The sequence below is a fragment of the Momordica charantia genome (assembly GCF_013281855.1).
Source record: "Momordica charantia cultivar OHB3-1 chromosome 5 unlocalized genomic scaffold, Mcharantia_2.0 BLBB01000005.1, whole genome shotgun sequence".
In the NCBI taxonomy this organism is placed as follows: domain Eukaryota; kingdom Viridiplantae; phylum Streptophyta; class Magnoliopsida; order Cucurbitales; family Cucurbitaceae; genus Momordica; species Momordica charantia.
The window spans coordinates 19,471,780-19,490,646 of record NW_028275163.1 but is presented as its reverse complement, the minus strand read 5'-3'; the positions used below and the strand labels follow the sequence as shown (position 1 = coordinate 19,490,646).

At 32.0% G+C, this 18,867-nt stretch overlaps 1 protein-coding gene and 1 long non-coding RNA gene across 3 annotated transcripts; both read left to right on the top strand.

The window, feature by feature from the left end:
* The first annotated feature begins 9,083 nt into the window (after positions 1-9,083).
* LOC111019837 (uncharacterized) lies at positions 9,084-10,277 on the top strand. Its single transcript, XM_022296335.1, has 3 exons — positions 9,084-9,209; positions 9,285-9,485; positions 9,657-10,277. The coding sequence occupies exons 1-3, from the start codon at positions 9,084-9,086 to the stop codon at positions 10,275-10,277; spliced, it is 948 nt and encodes a 315-aa protein (XP_022152027.1).
* Positions 10,278-14,356: 4,079 nt separating this feature from the next.
* LOC111019872 (uncharacterized) lies at positions 14,357-17,944 on the top strand. Of its 2 annotated transcripts, none has more exons than XR_015790668.1 (3): positions 14,357-14,593; positions 16,331-17,207; positions 17,500-17,944. It is a non-coding gene; the product is annotated as an uncharacterized LOC111019872 (long non-coding RNA). The 2 variants fall into 2 exon arrangements; XR_015790669.1 differs by having other exon boundaries at positions 17,495-17,944.
* Positions 17,945-18,867: the final 923 nt, after the last annotated feature.

Below are 18,867 nucleotides of genomic sequence, written 5' to 3'. Positions count from 1 at the left end.
AAACTTTTAATTTTATGTTTCAATTTAAACCTACATTTTTTTTGTCTGAATTTGGTACCAATTTGGTCTTTAGAGTTTCAAAAGAGATACTTTTAGTACTTTAGGTTAGAAATCTATTCTAAATTGTCAAAAGCTTATTTAACCGTTAGTTGACAAGATCTACATCTTTTTTATCATTGATCAAGATCCATAAATCAATATTTATATAAAGAATTATTCAATGAAATAAAATTAAAATAAATATATCCATATATATAATTCTATGGTAAATAAAAGAAATAGTCTTAAAATTAAGAATAAGTTCAAGTTGGTTCACTTCAAATCAAATTTATTTTTGTGAACCTTTCAAACCAATCATATCTATAGAGTTTCATTTATTTGAACCTAACTCAATCGAAACCATACAGATTAAGTTACGTTAATCGACCATCCAATTTTATCAACACCCTATTCGATACATAAGTTTTCATATTTAAATTTAAATTTACCCATTTCATTCTACTTTAAACTTGTTGAAAACCACATCAAAGAACTTATTTTAGAAGTTAGTACTCTCATATCATTATACACTTGATGTGACCTACATACTTTATAGACATATTTTCACAAACCACTTCAAAGAAGAATAATTTTGACTTCTTTTAGAAGCACTTTTATACCCTGATATGACATAACATTATATAGCTGTGTTTGTTTGGAGGCATTGGGACAGAGGAAATGAAGAAAACAAAGTCATGAGAAATAGCAAGAAAATAATTAAAGGAAGTTTGGCATATGAATTACAATAAAATATAAAAGTGATTTTAAAAGAAGGTAGTGATTTCCAAGCAGATTATCCATTTTCCACCAAGTGGTTTTATGCTGTAGCCAAATAAAATACCCATTTACAAGGAAAAAAATCTCAACTGGTTCCAAATGGTGCATCAAAAGTTGACAATTAAAACCACCACATTGTGTATTTTCTTCCTTGTCTCTTTCCTTTTCACTTACCCACCCCTTTGGTTGTATCACTATTTTTCTTTAATGGCTATTCTTTTAGTTTTAATATTAATTAACATCGTGTTAATTAAATGATGATGTCATATTTATGGGAAGAACATTGATTCATTTGACACGATGTGATACTAGACCTTTTTATTTCTTTGAGAATATGAATAAGTGGATAGATCGATAAATTAGATTGATATTTATCTAATAAGACATGTCACTCCATCCCGACCAAAATTTGGCCAATTATATATTTTTATAAAAATACTTTCACTTGCAATATAATTTTGAAAATTTTAAATGGGTACGTGGAGTTACGTTAAATTTTTTTTTACAAATATATATTTTAATAAAAATAATTATACAAGATACATCTTTTTACAAGTAAGGATAAATATAGCATTTGAAAAATATTGATCACTAATTAGTTATAATAATAGTAATCAATATATTTTTATTTTTGGTGATAATTGTTCAATTATAATTATAGCAATCACTATTTATCTTGGATATTAATTCATTATAATTATGGTAATCACTAATTTACCTATTTTACTTTTTTTCAATATTTAATTTCATATTGGTTAGATTTGTAATTTGTCCAAGTAAAATAAACATGATTGAAAGAAATTCAAATTACCCTAGTATGGAATGTCCATCTTCAATGAGGATGCCCCCTAACTCCCTAATCTCGACCATCTTAAGAACACCAAATGTGATAGCCATCTATTTCAATTACAACAAGCAGTGTTAAGACGTGCGTTGTCAACAAACTTTATAATAAAATTCCTAACTCGACCATAAAAATTCCTCAAGTCTATCGGCACCCGAAATCTCTTGTAGAAACTGAAGGAGAATTTAGATGAAAAATATAATTGTTGGGCCGTGGAAAGGATCATTGCATTGGAAAGCAATTTCAGCACGACTATGGTGCTATATTGTATATTCGTTATTTGCTCTCCAAGGTTAAGACAATTTCGAACTCAAGCACGTACTCGTTGCAGTCAAACGTAATTGGAAAAAATACTCATAAAATTTGTCAAAAGTTTTTCGTGATCTTTAAAGAACAAAATTCGATTTAGTTTAAAAGGAAGAATTAATTAATTAAAACCTTACAAAACAAAATGAATTAATTAAAACATTCAATAATTGATTCACTAACGTTTAAATAATTAATTAAAAATAAATAAAACGTTTTTATTCAAATTTTAAAATATAAGCAATAATAAAAACAAATAGGTTACTTATTTTCCTTTGTAAATACACATTTTTCATTTGTCATTCCCAACAATCTCCCATGAATGACAAACGGTAAAAATAAGAAGTTTTCTAAGAAAGGAAAATAAACTTAAGTATTAATATCTTTCATTTGAATTAATGCATAATGAAGTGATGCAACAACTTAAATAAGGAAGGTGGGTTACCTCTTGAACTTTCATTAAATATGGTTGATACTCCTACAGCACATTTAAATTCTTGTTTTTCAATTCCGCAATATAAATCAAGTGTTGTTAATAGCCATGCACATATATAATATCGCGGGTCATTGTTAAAACTTTAGAAGGAGACCTTTAATTTTTTTCATAAAAGGGGGTCTTACCTTCACAATCACGTTTAGTACTTCATCGATTCTATCATTGATAAACCACTCAAAATTGAGTTATGAAGACTTTTAAAAAAAAATTATTCATCAAATCCATACTGACCACCTAAAAGAAGCTAAGGGATATGGATTCTCACAGTGGATCACAATAGTATTATCCATCAAGTATGTCGCAATGTCATCACGATGCGGAACGGCCGACGTCATCCCTTGAAGGGTTTCTTTCGAGAAAAGGGTTTGTAGTCACCACTAACCATCTACGAGATGTGATTGGTCACCTATTTAAAAAACTTGGTCTACGAAAAACATATTATTGGTTCCGGAGTCGACTGAGCATAGAGAAGGTGTTAGCACTCCAGGACCCCTGTTCAAAAACGTACCATATTTTATCAAAAATTACCCTATTAATATATTTGATCCAAAAAATATATATTTTTGTGTTTTGATTGAAATGTCCCACGTTATATGAATTAATAGGTATGAGTGACGTAAAGGCCATTAGAAAAATTTTATCACCTCGTGAATATTGGAGTTTTCGAATTAAAAAACAAATGATAAAAAAAAATAATAATAAAATCAATTTTATTTTGAGAAACCCAAGAACTCTTGGGTCATGGATATTAATACAAGTCTCTTACCAATGTACCAACACCATAGGATATAACTTTAAGTTTAAAATACAAACTTTTTATTTTCAAACTTTGTTTAAAAAAAAAACTCTAAAACGAAATCTTTTATTTAAAAAGAAAAAAATATAAAACCTTTTATTTATTTGGAGTATGAAATTCGTTTTAAAAAAAATATCTCTTATTTATATAATCAAATTTAGTTTTAAAAAAAATCTCTTCACATTTTAAAACTTATTTAACCCATCTAGTAAAAGAAATTCTTTTAGGTCAACTTCTGTTTTGAATTTAAAACTTGAAACATATCTTTCTTTTTAAAACTTTCCTTGATTTATCAAGGAAAATCTTTTTGTTTTAAAAACACAAATCTTTCCCTAAAAAGAAAAAGACAAACTTGGATCAATTTTTTTTAATTGATTTAGCACACATCTTTACATTATATTTAGATCTTTTTATTTGAAATTTTTCTTTTTGTTTTAAAATTCATTTATAAATAAAAAATAAAATCAATTGTAGAGTCTATCAAATTCTTAAGAAACTTGATTCTTTTAAATTTTCTGAAAGAAAGAGAAAAAAAATTCTTTTTCAAAAATTTTTTTTTTACTCACTTAAAGCATGTTGCAGGGAGACCCAAGTGCCCGCAAGTTTGGAAAAGGTCGTGAAGAAGGCTAGAGCTACTACGCGTTCACGTCGCCGGAGTCGGAGTTCGTGGGTGCCTTGCTAGATTTGGAAAGAGAAAAAAATGAAAGGTTGGGGGAAAGGAAGAGGGTGTGGTGTTGAGGTTGTCAGGTTGGTGATTTTCTAAAGGAAACTAGAGGAAGAAAGAAAAGAAGAAGAAGATAGGGGAAGAATGAAGGTTAGAGTTTTTGGGTAGTGGTTTTCTTCAAGAAAAAAAAAATCTTCTTTAATTCCCCTACTCTACTCTTGCTCTACCTCTCCTCCTCTACACTACACATTCTTAAATATATAAAAGAATAATGGTACTGTGGTATGAGTCAAGAAGAAAATGAGTGAGCAGAAGAAGGAAAGTGTGACACATGTGAGGTTTTTTACGAAGAAAAAATCAAACAAAGAAAATTGTTTCTTAAAATCAAATAAAATCCTAATTTAAATAATAATAATAATCAAATCACATTCTTTTTAAAACAAAATATATTTTTAAAATTTAATTTAATTAAAACTTTACATTATAACTTATGTTATTTTTTAACCAAAACAATTACATTTAAACTTATGTTATTTAATCAAACAATTAAAAATTAAACTTAATAAAAGAATAATAATAAATTAAAATTAAGCCGGACCAAATACGATGGGTACAAAATCGATACATACCATCCAAATAACCAGACTATCCAAAATAAGGGATATGGATTCACAATATACATCAGAGTTTTAGTCCTATATATACTATGGACTCAAGAACTACCTTTCTAGGCCTTTCGTGAGAGGATCTACTAAGTTCCTCTGGGACCTCACATACTCTAAGGAGATAACTTCATATTTCAGCAACTGTTTCACAACTTAGGGGCATATGTTTTTTGTTGCCATCATACACATTATTTTTAGCAATCCTATGACAACTTGTGAATCACAATGTAGGAATATTAGTACAAATTCCCCTACAATCATGGTATATTCCATGAAATAAAAATTACACATACACTTCTACACATAAGGTAGAATAATCCCTATGATAATTTGCTGATTTTCATGAAATATAATTTCTCCACCTAAAAGAAACACATATTCATGAGTGGACACCTCATCATTATCTATAATATTGTTTGCAACACACAATAACCTTTTAACACATATCAAACTTGTTATAGTGCAAACAGTAACTCAAACGATGAAAAGCAGTCCAATGGTCTTTACCAGGATAGAAAGTATATCTACTAAAACTACTCACCACATATGCAATATCAAATCTAACACAATAGTATATCTTCTCAATCTACTCACAGCATTTGCACTATCAAGTCCAATACAGTTCATCAGAGACATAACACTCTCTATAATTTTTGCATATTCAGAGATACACTATCATCCTTATTCTCTTAAGACTCATGCTAGCATCATAAAGTGTTCTTATAGGTTGATTATCAAAACAATCAAATTCTTTTAACGTTTTTTCAATATAGACATAGGAAGAATCTGGTATCATGTTTATTACCTTAATACTAAGTTTTATATCAGCCTCTCCTGAATCTTTCATTTCAAAATGTGAAGATAAAGGTAACTTGGTATCATTAATGACATCTAAATTTATGCAAAAAGAAGCATGTCATCACCATAGAAACATATAATCACCTAATCAACTTCAAACAACTTTGACTAAACTTACCAAAGTATTGTTAAATTTCACGTATCATTGTTTAGCTTGTTTATGACCATAAAGAGAACTTTTAAAGCTTGCATACCTTATTCTCTTGACTAATAATCACAAAGCTGTCAATTTGTCATTAAAATCTCCTCCTTATCTAAATCACCGTTAGGAGATGCCACATCAATTTGATGTATAAATAGTCCAGGAATCGCTGCAAACATGATTAGAGATCTAATAGTAGCTATTTTAGATACGGGAGAGAATATATATCATATAACATTTTGTGTATATCCCACAATTTCTATAAATTTTTTTATTCAAGGTTTTATTCTTTAAAAATTCATTTACACCTAAAATGTTCATTACCTATAGATAAGTCTAACAAGTCTACCTCATCTATACAAATTGAACATCTATCTTATTTGAATTTTCAACCGAAAGGTGGTTAAAGAAGTTTAATTTCACATGATCATACTCATAACATCTCAAATTAATTATTCTACCAATAATTAATTTAATTTCACATAATTACGTCAATAAACTTCACCAATAAGATATATTTTCAATAGTTTACTTAATTTAATTAGCAACATCATATAATTAAATAATATCAGATACACAAGAGCAATTAGTTAATCATATAAGTTCCTGATTTCCACCTTTAATAATATTCATGACTTTGAATCTCATGTAATAACAAATAACTTCAAAAAGAAATAAATTTAGAGATTATAGACATGTTGACAATAAAATATTGATAACGAATAATTTTATATATTTAATCAAAATACGATTATATATTCGACTATATAGTCAAGCAAGATCTCAAATCACCACAAAGAAAATTTTAACCCATAATCAGTATTATGAGCAGCACATATAATTGGATTTTACACAACACATTTCCTATTTTCCAACAAGAGTGAATTATAGTCCAACATCAATAAAATAATTTTCATTCTAATGAAAATTCAGGACCACTTAAAAATCTCAATAACCACAATAATTTAAGATATGAAATTAAACTTAGATTACTTAAATTGAGAAACTCTATTACCTCATTTTTAATTATTCACAATTTATCTAATCAGCTTAATAAACAACTTTCACAATTATTTCAATTATCATAAATAATTTTAAATTGCACAAATAAGATTACAGAGAAATGCCTCATTTAGCTAATGTATAAAACACATATACACGATAATTATCAATAAATATCATGCTCAAATTATGACAATGATTTTAATTGAAAATATTATTCTATTCTCGTAAGGTACTTAAAAGATATAAAAACTTTTACGCTCATTGTTCGACGAGAAATTTAACAAAGAGAAAACTCGAATTAATGAACTTGTATTTGTATTTATGTATGTGGGTGTTACAATCTCTAATGTATAACCCTCTGATTAATTCTCTCAAACGTAAACTTTAATTCAAGGGCTTGTGAGCTTGTTCTTGAATCAATGGTTGATGCCTTCAGCTTCTTGCTTGTCGAAGGATCTTTGAAGTCTTCGGCTTTGAGCTTGTTGAAGACTTTGACTTGTTGATGAAGTTCTTTGGCTTGTAGCTTGATGAGGACTTTGTGAAGTATTTGGCTTTGCAGCTGGTGAAGTGCTTCGGCTTTGCAGCTTGTTGAAGTTCTTCGACTTTGCAGCTTGTGAAGTTCTTCGGCTTGTAGCTTGTGAAATTCTTTGGCTTTGCAGCTTGATGAAGTTCTTCCGCCAATTTGATGATGACTTTGCAGTTTGATGGAGTCTTCAAGTATTGTTGCTTGGGGAGAGAAGATTCAATGTTCTTGAAGTCTTGTACTCTGCAAGTCCCGAATTCTGCAAGTCTTGTTGGCTTTGGATGCTTCGCTTGACTCTGAATAATTATAGACAATTCTAAGTGCTCTGAATCTCCAATTCTTTTGGATCTCTTTCGTTTCAAATGAGAGGTTATCCCTTCTATTTATAGAGTTTTGGTGGGTCTTAAGAGACCATGGGCTTAATGGATCATGGGTTTGGGTCCAGTCTCTTCATGGGTTTTGATCCAATTAAGTTGATTTCATCGGACGACCATAAGAGAGACACGTGACATAATTAGATTTGTCGATTTTAAATTAATTTAGGACATGTGTAATTTTATCATTGGTCCTAAATATAATTTTAAATTTTGTGACGTGACATTTAGTAATTAGTCGAAATTTCTCATTTAACACTCATAATATAGGAAAACCAACATATATAAAATTTAATTATGTAGCATGTGAAAATCAATCCAAAGTTTAATGAAATAGACTAAACAACTTAGCCTATATTTTGGAACAAGTCTTCGAAAAAATTCCAACTTGAATAGAACATGACTTGTTAAAAGGCCAAATCAAATATGCATGGGATTTATAATGTTGCAGTTTCAGATAATAGATAATAAGAAATTCACCTATTTGACTTCTATGTCCTCTCTCTATCTTTCAAATTTTTTTCGGTGGCCTACCCACAATTGTGGTCTTTGTGCACGATCCATCCCCGACAATAATACCAAGGAAATTCAAACGCGTCCTGCCAACCAACAATTCTAAAAATTAAAAAAAAAAAAAAGTAGAGAGATTATAAACTTAAAAGAAAATCTCAATATCACATATTTATCACAAGAAAGAAAAAATTGTTGAAGGATATGCTTGTCCGGTTCACAATCACGATGTTTCAAGTTTTTTTTAGAAAGATGAGATTCTCTCTTTTTAGAACAAGACAAAACTCATTTTCTCTCCCCTCATCTTTTTTCCTTCTTTTATTTTCCTTTCCACGCCAAGTACGATCTTCTCTCTTTTTTCTTTTCTTTTTCTTTTTCTTTTTTCCTTTTTGTCCTTTTTTTCATTTTTTTTCTTTTTCTAAAAAAAAATGAAAAGGAAAGAAAATTCATCTTCTTCCCCATCTTTCGTTTACCTTTTTTTCCTTTCTAACCGTCATTGTGTTCTCTTTTCTGGCAAACCCACAACGGCCTCTTCACCACGGATACCTTACCAGATCCACGGTGACAATGTTCTGGTGCAACTCGACGTGACCCATCGATGTTCCGATGAGGTTCTACGGCAGTGCAATTAGACCCATGGGCAAACCCATGCAAAGAATCAAGCAGATCTTATTGAAGGGATGATTCAAATGTAACTTAGTGACACTAAATGTGGTGGCACTAAGTAAATGGGATAATGGCTTCTAAATTTATGGGAGCACTACCTTAATGGAGTAGTGGGTCTAGTTAGTGGTTATGTACATGCTATTTATGTTATCATTGTAAGCCTATATAAAAGCACAACATCATCAATTTTCAATCAATCAAACTAAGCATTTTGATATTCTCTTCATATTAGTTTGCCTCTCTATTTTAGCTTTTGCATAGTTTCATTGTTTGTTCCCAACAAATTTGGTATCAGAGCAAGGTTTGAGAGAGTGAGTTGAGTGTAAACATATGAGTTAGAGTATAAACATAAAGAGAGATCGATGGGCAGCAACGACAATGCGATGAGTGCGGCACAACCACTCATCCCCATCTTCGAATGAGAAGGTTACGAATTCTGGAGCATTCGTATGAGGACTCTACTCAAATCTCAAGACTTATGAGAGTTCGTGCAAATCCCGACGACGAAGGCAGATTGCGGGAGAACAGGAAGAAGGATTCCAAGGTATTGGTGATCATTCAATAGGCGGTCCATGACAGCGTCTTCTCGTGAATCGTAGCGGTAACAACGTTGAAGCAGGCATGGTCTATTTCACAAAAGGAGTTTCAAGGCAATTCGAAGGTCCTCGTAGTGAGATTGCAATCACTCAGGCGTGACTTTGAGACCTTGATGGTGAAGAATGGAGAATGGATCGCTGATTTTTTGTCAAGAGCAATGACAATAGTCAGTCAAATGCGGTCCTACGACGAGATGATTACCGACCAGATCATTGTTGAAAAGGTACTTAGAAGTTTGACTCCAAAATTTGATCATGTAGTACTTGTCATAGAAGAATCAAATGATTTGTCGGTTTTTACATTTGATGAACTAATGGGTTCTCTTCAAGCTCATGAGTCGAGGATTAATAGATCGCTTGAAAAGACCAAATAAAAAGCATTTCATGTGAAATAGGTAGCTCCCAAATTTGGAAAAAATGATCATTTAATGAATCGAGGCTGCGGAAGAGGAGGATTTCGTTGTCGAGGTCGTGGTTTCGGAAGAGGTAGAGTAAGATTCGAACGACAAAGGCAGTCCTACGAGCAAACAAGTAACAAGAATGGAGTTCGATGTTACCACTGCAAAAGCTATGGTCACATAAAGGCAGACGGTTGGTACAATGATCAGAGAACCAATTTTGCTGCAAATAATGAAGTATCGACGAATGCTGGAAGTAGTACGCTTTTTATGGCTCATGTAGAAACTAATCAAAAGCTAAGTGATGTTTGGTTTGTAGATAGTGGTTGCTCAAATCATATGACAAGCACAAAATCCATCTTCAGAGAACTTGATGAGGCAGAAAAGATGAAGGTGCAACTTAGAAACTGCAAAGATCTACAAGTTGAAGGCAAAGGTATGATGGCTATTGAAACTATCCATAGTAAACTCAAGCTCCTTCATAATGTTCAATTTGGACCCGATTTAGGATACAATTTATTGAGTGTTGCACAACTAATGGCTAGTGGATATTCCATAATATTTGATGATGGTGCCTGTGTGATCAAAGATAAGCAGACAGGTCAAGAGATGGTCTAGGTTAAGATGACCCAAAGCAAAATGTTCATATTAGAAGTCTCAAATGTGGGAAGTTTTGTTCTTGCTGCTGAAGGAAGAGATGACTTGAAGTTGTGGCACTCGCGATACGGGCATCTCAACATCAAGGGTTTGTCATTGCTAAATCAAAGAGGTATGGTTCTTGGGCTACCCAAAATTGCCTTTATTGATTTATGTGAAGGGTGCATTTATGGAAAACAAACCCGGAAGTCATTTCCTAGTGGGAAGGCTTGGAGAGCCTCTAAGTATCTTGAATTGGTTCATGTCGATTTATGTGGGCCTATACAAACTAAGTCTCTTGGTGGGAGTCGTTATTTCTTGCTTTTTACTAATGATTATAGTCGCATGAGTTGGGTGTATTTTTTGGAAAACAAGTTAGAGACTTTTGAGAAATTCAGACACTACAAGGTTAAGTAGAAAAGCAAAGTGGAAAATTCATAAAATCTCTTCGTAGCGAAAGATGTGGAGAATTCTTGTCCAATGAGTTCAAGCATTTTTGTGAAGAAAGTGGCATTCATAGGGAGTTGACAACTCCTTACACTCCGGATCAAAACGGTGTCGCCGAGAGAAAGAATCGAACCATTATGGAGATGGCGAAAAGCATGTTACACGCAAAGGGCATCTGAATCAATTTTGGGAAGAGGCGGTAGAGACATCTATCTATTTATTGAACATATCTCGAACAAGAACGATCATGAATGAAACCTCATATGAAGCTTGACATGGAAGGAAACCATCTGTAAGCATTTAAGAGTTTTTTGTTGTATTTATTATGCTTTGGTACACTCTCAAATTCGTCAAAAACTTGATGAAAAGTCTAAAAAGTGTATTTTCATTGGTTATTGTACTCAGTCCAAAACATATAGATTATATGACCCTCTTAATGACAAAATTCTAACAAGAAGGGATGTAATATTTGATCAGAATGCAAGCTAGGATTGGTAGAACTATGAAGAAAGGTTACAGCTACAAGTTCCATTGGTGAATGAAGAATCGACAAATGAAAGTCCACAACTAACTTCATCAAGCTCCGATCAATCCTCTACTAGTTCATAAACTTCGACACCTTCAACAAGTATGGCTGACGGGCGGAGCATATCAAAAAATAAGTTTTACCTTCCCTTTTCACATAAAAGGTGGGCTCGTTTGCACTTCTTATGAATCCATTTTGCTGAAAATAGCCATCAATCTTGCTATACCACGCCCAAGGAGCTTGCTTCAACCCGTACAACGTCTTCTTCAACTTCTACACCTTCAACAAGTTCCCCGTCATCGCCTCAAAGTTCAAACTCTATAGGATCATTGGACGAATCACCGTCAAGAAAGTTTAGATCCTTGTCTGACATTTATGAATCTTGTCAGTTTGCTTTAATGATTTCAGATCCAATATGCTATGAAGAAGCAGTATGAAAGAAAGAATGGTAAAAAGCGATGGTGGAAGAATTGGCATCGATCGAGAAGAATGCAACTTGGGAGATGGTGGACTTACCGGAAGGCAAAAATGCAATTGGCTTGAAGTGGGTGTTCAAGACAAAGTTCGCCGTAGATGGAAGCATACAGAAGCACAAAGCACGGCTTGTGGCGAAAGGATATGTGCAGAAACATGATATTGATTTTGAAGAAACTTTTTCTCTAGTAGCTCGTTTTTAAACTGTGAGAATAGTTCTAGCATTAGTGGCACAACTGCAGTGGCCGGTTTATCAGTTTGATGTGAAGTTGGCCTTCCTCAATGGAGATTTACAAGAATAGATTTACGTAGCACAACCAGAACGTTTCATAAAAGAAGGCAAATAAGAGAAGGTGTACAAGTTGAAGAAGGCATTGTTGTACGGGTTGAAGCAAGCTCTTCGAGTGTGGTATAGCAAGATTGATGGCTATTTTCAGCAAAATGTATTCATAAGAAGTGCAAACGAGCCCACCTTGTATGTGAAAAAGGGAGGTAAAAATGATTTCATCATTGTCAGCCTTTACGTTGATGATATCATTTATACTAGTTCCTCTGAATCCCTTATCGCTAAGTTTAAGTCACATATGAAGAATGAGTTCGAGATGTCAGATATGGGTTTATTGCATCTCTTTCTTGGTCTTGAATTCATCAAGTTGAAGGAGGAATTTTCATCTCGCAAAGAAAGTATGTCAAGGATCTTCTCAACAAGTTCGGCATGCTTAATTGCAAGCCTGCAACTACACCTATGAATATGAATGAGAAATTGCAGCAGGAAGATAGAGATGTCATGACGTATGCTACAAAATTCATTGGAGGCTTAATTTATCTTACCCACATTTGACCCGATATTGCATTTTTTGTTGGTGTTATTTCCAGGTTTATGAAACACCCATCAAAGAATCACTTTGGAGCAACTAAGCGGGTTCTTCGATACATTACTGAAACAATGGAGTATGAAATTTGGTACTCTAAAGTATCTAATTTCAAGCTATACGAATTCACAGAAAGTGATTGTGTGAGTTCATTGGATGACAAGCGGAGCATATCAGCAAATGTGTGTTTACTGTAGGACCGATAGTAATCACCTAGAGTTCAAAAAAACAAGTCACGACGACATTATCGTCTTCGGAAGCAGACTACGTCGCAACAACTTCAGCCGCGTGTCAAGCAATTTGGATAAGAAGAATATTAGCCGAGCTTCAACAAGAGCAAGAGGGAGCAACGAAGATATTCTGCGACACAACAAAGCAACGATCTCAATGACGAAGAATCCAACATTTCATAGCAAGACGAAGCACATTGATATTCATTTCCATTTCATCCGTGATTTGGTTACGAAGGGAGAAATTGCTCTGAAGTATTGTAGCACGCACAAACAGTGGGCCGACATACTTACGAAGTTGTTGTCAAATGAGAAATTTTATTACTTTAGAACGTTGTTTGGAGTTTGCAAATTTGAAAATCAAGAGGGAGTATTGAAGGAATGATTCAAATGTAACTTAGTGGCACCAAATTTGGTAGTACTAAGTGGGATAATGGCTTCTAAATTTAGGAGAACACTACTTTAGTGGAGTAGTGGGTCTAGTTAGTGGTTATGTACATGCTATTTATGTTATCATTGTAGTAAGCCTATATAAAGGCACAACATCATCCATTTTCAATCAATCAAACTAAGCATTTTGGTATTCTATTCATATTAGTTTGCCTCTGTATTTTAGCTTTTCCATAGTTACATTGTTTGTTCCCAACAAATCTGACAGAACACCCGAACAGATCTGACGTCGAGCAGATCTCTTAAGCGCGGTAGAGGATGATTTCGACCTATCTGCATATGATTTCAACACAGTGGAGGAATCCACTGCCTCGCATTCCAGTTTCCAGATTCAAGGGTGTCTCTGGTGATTATGATGGTGAGACCCGCCACTACAAGAAGATGAAGCTGTTTCAACCAGCTTTTATCGAATGTTATTGAAAACCTTTGAAAAATAGTACATTTATCAACAAATATGTGAAGTCTTTGAAAACTATATGATCTTTTATCGAAGGTTTTTCAAAACCTTCGAAAATGATGCACTTTTATCAAAGGTTATTAAAAACCTCGAAAAAAGATAAACATTTATCAACAAATTTAAAAATAAACCTTTGAAAATTATGTTATCTTTAATCGAAGGTATTTTGGAAACCTTTGAAAATTATTCACTTATTTATAGAAGGTTATTAAAAACCTTTGAAAAAGAGTACATTTAAGGCTTTAAAAAATATATGATGTTGTATAAAAGGTTTTCTAAAAACTTTTGAAAAAGATACACCTTTGTCAACAAATTTCATAAACCTTTCAAAAACCTTTTATTAAAGGTAATTGAAAACCTTTGAAAATTATTCAAAAGTATTCTGCTCCTTACAATATTGAAAACCTTTCAAAAATAATATCGAAGGTATTTTAAAAAAATTGGTTATTGAAAACCTTTCAAAAATATTATCGAAGGTATTTAAAGAAATTTTATCAAAGGTTATAAAAACCTTCAAAAAAGATATGTATTAGTATTAACTATTATCGATGGTTATTGAAGCCGTTGAAAAAAATATATAATATTATATTATTATTAAAAAATATATATCACGTCCTTTACTTTGTGTTCAATTGCTCGCTCTTCAGCCTTCACCTAGCCCTCTATCTTACATTCGCCGTCATCGCTGTTCTGTTCTTTCAGAAGCTGCATTTTCTGGTATACATCTTTAGTTCCTCACTTGTTTTTCCCTCTCTCTCATCGGACTTTTCTGAGCGAAATCTCTCCCTCTTGTTCTGATCTCGATTTAATTGGAAATTTTACCAATTCCGCTGGAGTTTGAGGTACAAATTTCTCCATATCAACTCTCTTCAATCTATCTCTACAAATTCTGAGTAAAATAATTTTTCTTGGTCTCCTTGGGCGCATGATCATCTAGGGTTTGATCACTCTCTCTGTCTCGCTGATTTTTTGCGATGAAAGTTTTTGGTTCTCTTAAACCAAGGAATGGTTTGATTGTATTTGTGAAGTTGTTTGATTGTATTTGTATGAACTTCTCTTCTACTGTGTTTGTAATGGTAATTGTTAATTGTTGATTGATTTTATTTGTTTTAACCTCAAATTATTGGTATTCCCATGCCTATTGGACTTTCTTTTGTTCTCTCCGTATAGTTTTAACATCTCTCTCTCGATTCTGACAAACCTAATTTCTGATGTGCTTCCAGTTGAAGGCATTGATTATTGGCTCTGCTATCACATTTATACATATAAGAAAATCCACGATTAAAAACTTTTGGACACAAATTTGGTTAAATTAAATATTTGGCTCTTCTGCTCCTGTATGTTGCACTTATACATTGAATTTGACTTGGACGAGAGGTGTATCATTTATGGTGCCGATGGAATTTTATGTTGAGACAGAGAAATCTGTGAGTTTCTTTTTTGTGTCTGTACCTTGAGATGTTCCTTTTTATACTTTGGTTTCAATTTCCATAGTAATTCCCAAGTGATCACTTTCATGGATTCTTTGATATAGGTTTTTGTCACCCCAAAAGAAAGTATTGGGTTTCATGGATTCTATAGGGTTGAGATTATGGATCTTACTCTCATTCATTTATTCTAAAAATTTTCTATTAATGTTCATAGTTCCTTAATTTTTGGAAAATTCATCAACATCATATGTAACATCCCTTGATTTTAATTTTTTCCTTCGTATATGCAGATGTCCATATTATATTGTGAAGAAAAAAACCCAGTGCAGGGATAAAATAAGATAATAAGAAATCGACTTATTAAATATAACCATTTGGATATATAACTCTTGCTTTTGCTTTGCTTATCGTAGAGCATGATTGATTAATTAATTAATTAATTAATTATAGCTAATTTAGTATTTGTTTTATGGGTTAGGAATAATATGTTCACGAGTTAATCTTAATATAGAAGTTAGAGTTTTAATACTAAACTCATATTTGATCTTATACCATAACAGACTGATCTTCTCGTTGTCGCATCCAAGACCCGAAAAATTATAAATATTAAGAAAGACCAGTTTTGTGCTCCATCTGTGAGTGAATTCTATAATTTGATAAATTAGAATGTTTTATTGGTTCTTTCATTTTTTGTAATGTCTATTTGTTGCTGCCATGTAGTATCATTTTTCTTTTCCAAATATTTATTTTTTCCGGCAATGACAAATTCTGCTGAAAAGATTAGAATGGCTGGAAATCGAAACGTGATGGTTTGTGACTTGTGAGAGAGAAACTATGTTTGGATATAGTAAGAAAGTTTTTTTTTTTTTTTACATTGTCTTTTCTTTTAATTATTATATAAGAACAGATCTATTATAAAGGAGAAAAAAAATAACATTGTTTATTATGATTTGGTTGAAGAGAAGGTCGCATTAGCTTCAAATTATTGTTTCTATACTTTTTTCATTTTGTATCAAAAGTGAGATTGATTAACTCTGATTTATTTAGAGCATATTTTTTTACATAGAAAACCAACTTAAGATTATAATTTGAAGTTTTTATTATACATTAAATCTCATAAATCTTCTTCTCTTCCTTTTCTGAAAACAGAGTAAAGCAAAGAGAGAGATTTTGAAGGATTGATTGAAGGTGAAGATATTTGTTTATGAGCCGCTTTATGTGAAAAGAAAAAAGGTTGCTTGCAAAGATTGTTACACTTTTACGGAGTCTTGAAAAGTTGGTTCTTTATGTTGCTTTCTTTTCTCTCTGTTTTCTCTGTTGGGAATGACAAATATTAAAATCTTTTGTTGTCCCACATCGGAAGAATAACCTTTGGGAAGTTGGTTTATAAGCATGGACTCAGTATTGGACTTATAAACTTGGTGTGAGGCAAGCCAAGACCATGGCCCACATGCACACCGCCGTTGTCAGGCTCGGGCCTGGTTTTCCTTTTGGGACAAATTTCACTCCTATTCCGACGAGTGCATTTAGCATCGAGCACAACATTTTTACCTCCTGGTTCCAATTTTGTCGTTTGAAGTTGGAATAGATTAGTGGAAAGCAAAAACAATTTTATGGCAATGTTTATAAGTGTTTTCTATTGAAAATTGTTTTGATTGAGTTGCTATTTTGAATTGCACAAGGACTAAATACAACTTCGTGATGCTGCTATCATAAACTTTTATTGTAAAAATGTTCAAATTTGGCACTTGAATTAGAAGTTTTTATTTCGTTCTTGATTCGACGAGCTTGCTTGGTGAAATTTGATTCAACAGGTTCGTTGAATACTGAATTCTCTCATCCTCGAGTACGCAACTTAGTTTATTGTTATTTTTATGCTTGAGTCAATATGAACAATTTGGTAGCTATGTATCAAGTGGGAATTAAGTATCTTTCATTTTTTTATAATATGAGGTTTCTTTGAATCTCTGATAGGTTACACCTTACGAGAGACCTGCTTTAAGTAAAGGGTATTTACTTCCATAAGGTATGACTTTCTCATCTTGCTGTATAATTGGCTTTTCTTGCATAATAGGGTAGTAAAACAAACAGAACAAGACAAAACCATTTTGAAATGACTAAAGCCTTTAATGATACATTTCTTCAAGAATTGTGACAATAAAATAGATTAAGAATTGGGGCATCACATATGGCTGCATTTCTCAGTAAAAATGTCTCACTTAAGATGCTTATTTGTGAAATTATTGCAATGTTTTTTCAGGTAAATGAATTGATAGTTTCCAACATATTTTTTTTCTTGTGAATCCATACTAGAATAGGCATTATCTAATTATGACATGGGGAGATAGATGTCCAGATCCAAATTCGACACAATCCATACCAGAGAAATATGAGCATATGTTTGAGGTTATGAAGTCGGTATTACTCCTTCTGAGTTGCTTGGATCATCTTCCAAATGATTTTGAGCGACGTCTTAACGAGTCAGAACAACGTCTTCAAGAATCTGAACGACAAAGAAAAGTTGAGGTACCAGGACTCAAAGATCAAATTATTGATCTAGAACATCGTTTTGAACATCGATTTTAAGCAATGATGACATGATGGAAAAAATTCCTAAAGTAGGGGTTATAGTTTTTTTTTTTTTTTTTAGGAATTTGAAGTATTAGTATTATTTGAATTAGTTTTAGAAATACTGTGACTACTTGTTGATCGTTTTTTAGTAATTATTGGTCATAGTAAATAATATTTTACTTGTGTTGAATATAGTTTTGGAATTATAAATTTTAACTAGGAAAAGTAATTTAATTTTTCTAAACAAACAATATTAAATTAGTATTAATTTCAAATTATATTATTCTACTTGATTTTTTTGGAATGATTTTCAAATGTCAATAAAGAAATTTTTTTTAAAGGTTTAAAGATGGTTGAGGATAAGATTATGATCTTTGGGAAATAATGAAAATCTTAAAAAAAAAAAAAAGTAATTGAAACTCACTAATTATTGACAACTAATTTAACAATTATCGAAGGCTTATAGTTTTTGAAAAATATAAATTTTTTAAGGTTAATTGAATCTTTAAAAAATATGAATTTTTTAAGGTTAATTGAATCTTTAAAAAATATGAATTTTTGAAGGTTAACAAAACTTTCAAAAAATCTTTTTCGACGGGACTTATCTCGACACTTTTTGAAGGTTGAGTAAACCTTCGAAAAAATTTATCGAATGTTTATTTTATACTTTTTGTGACCTTTGAAAATAGTTAATTTTCTTGTAGTGCGCACAGTAGCAAATACAAGATTTTTCGATAAAAATGCTAAGATTTTTTTTCATCTAATTGCTCCTAGAATTAATTTGCTTTCAAATTGTAAGAACTGAAGGAGAATTTAGATGAAAAATATTGTTGTTGTGCTATGGAAAGAACCACTATCTTGGAAAGCAATTTTTGCACGACCACAGTACCATGCAGTATGCTCGTCGATAGCTCCTCAAAGTTAATACAACTCCGAACTTAAGCGTGCACACACCGAAGTCTAATGGAATTGGAAAACATACTCAGAAAATTTGTCAAAAGTTGTTCCCGATCTCTAAAGAACAAAACTTGATTTATTTTAATTAAAAAAATTAATCAAAACGTTACCAAACAAAATGAATTAATTAAAATATTAAATAATTAATTCAGGAACGT

Excerpts from the sequence above, each read along its gene's own strand:
- LOC111019837 (XM_022296335.1), top strand. The coding sequence starts at position 9,084 with ATGAGAAGGTTACGAATTCTGGAGCATTCGTATGAGGACTCTACTCAA. Across the intron at positions 9,210-9,284 it reads ACAGGAAGAAGGATTCCAAG|GCATGGTCTATTTCACAAAA; the intron begins GTATTGGTGATC and ends ACGTTGAAGCAG. Across the intron at positions 9,486-9,656 it reads ACCAGATCATTGTTGAAAAG|GTAGCTCCCAAATTTGGAAA; the intron begins GTACTTAGAAGT and ends CATGTGAAATAG.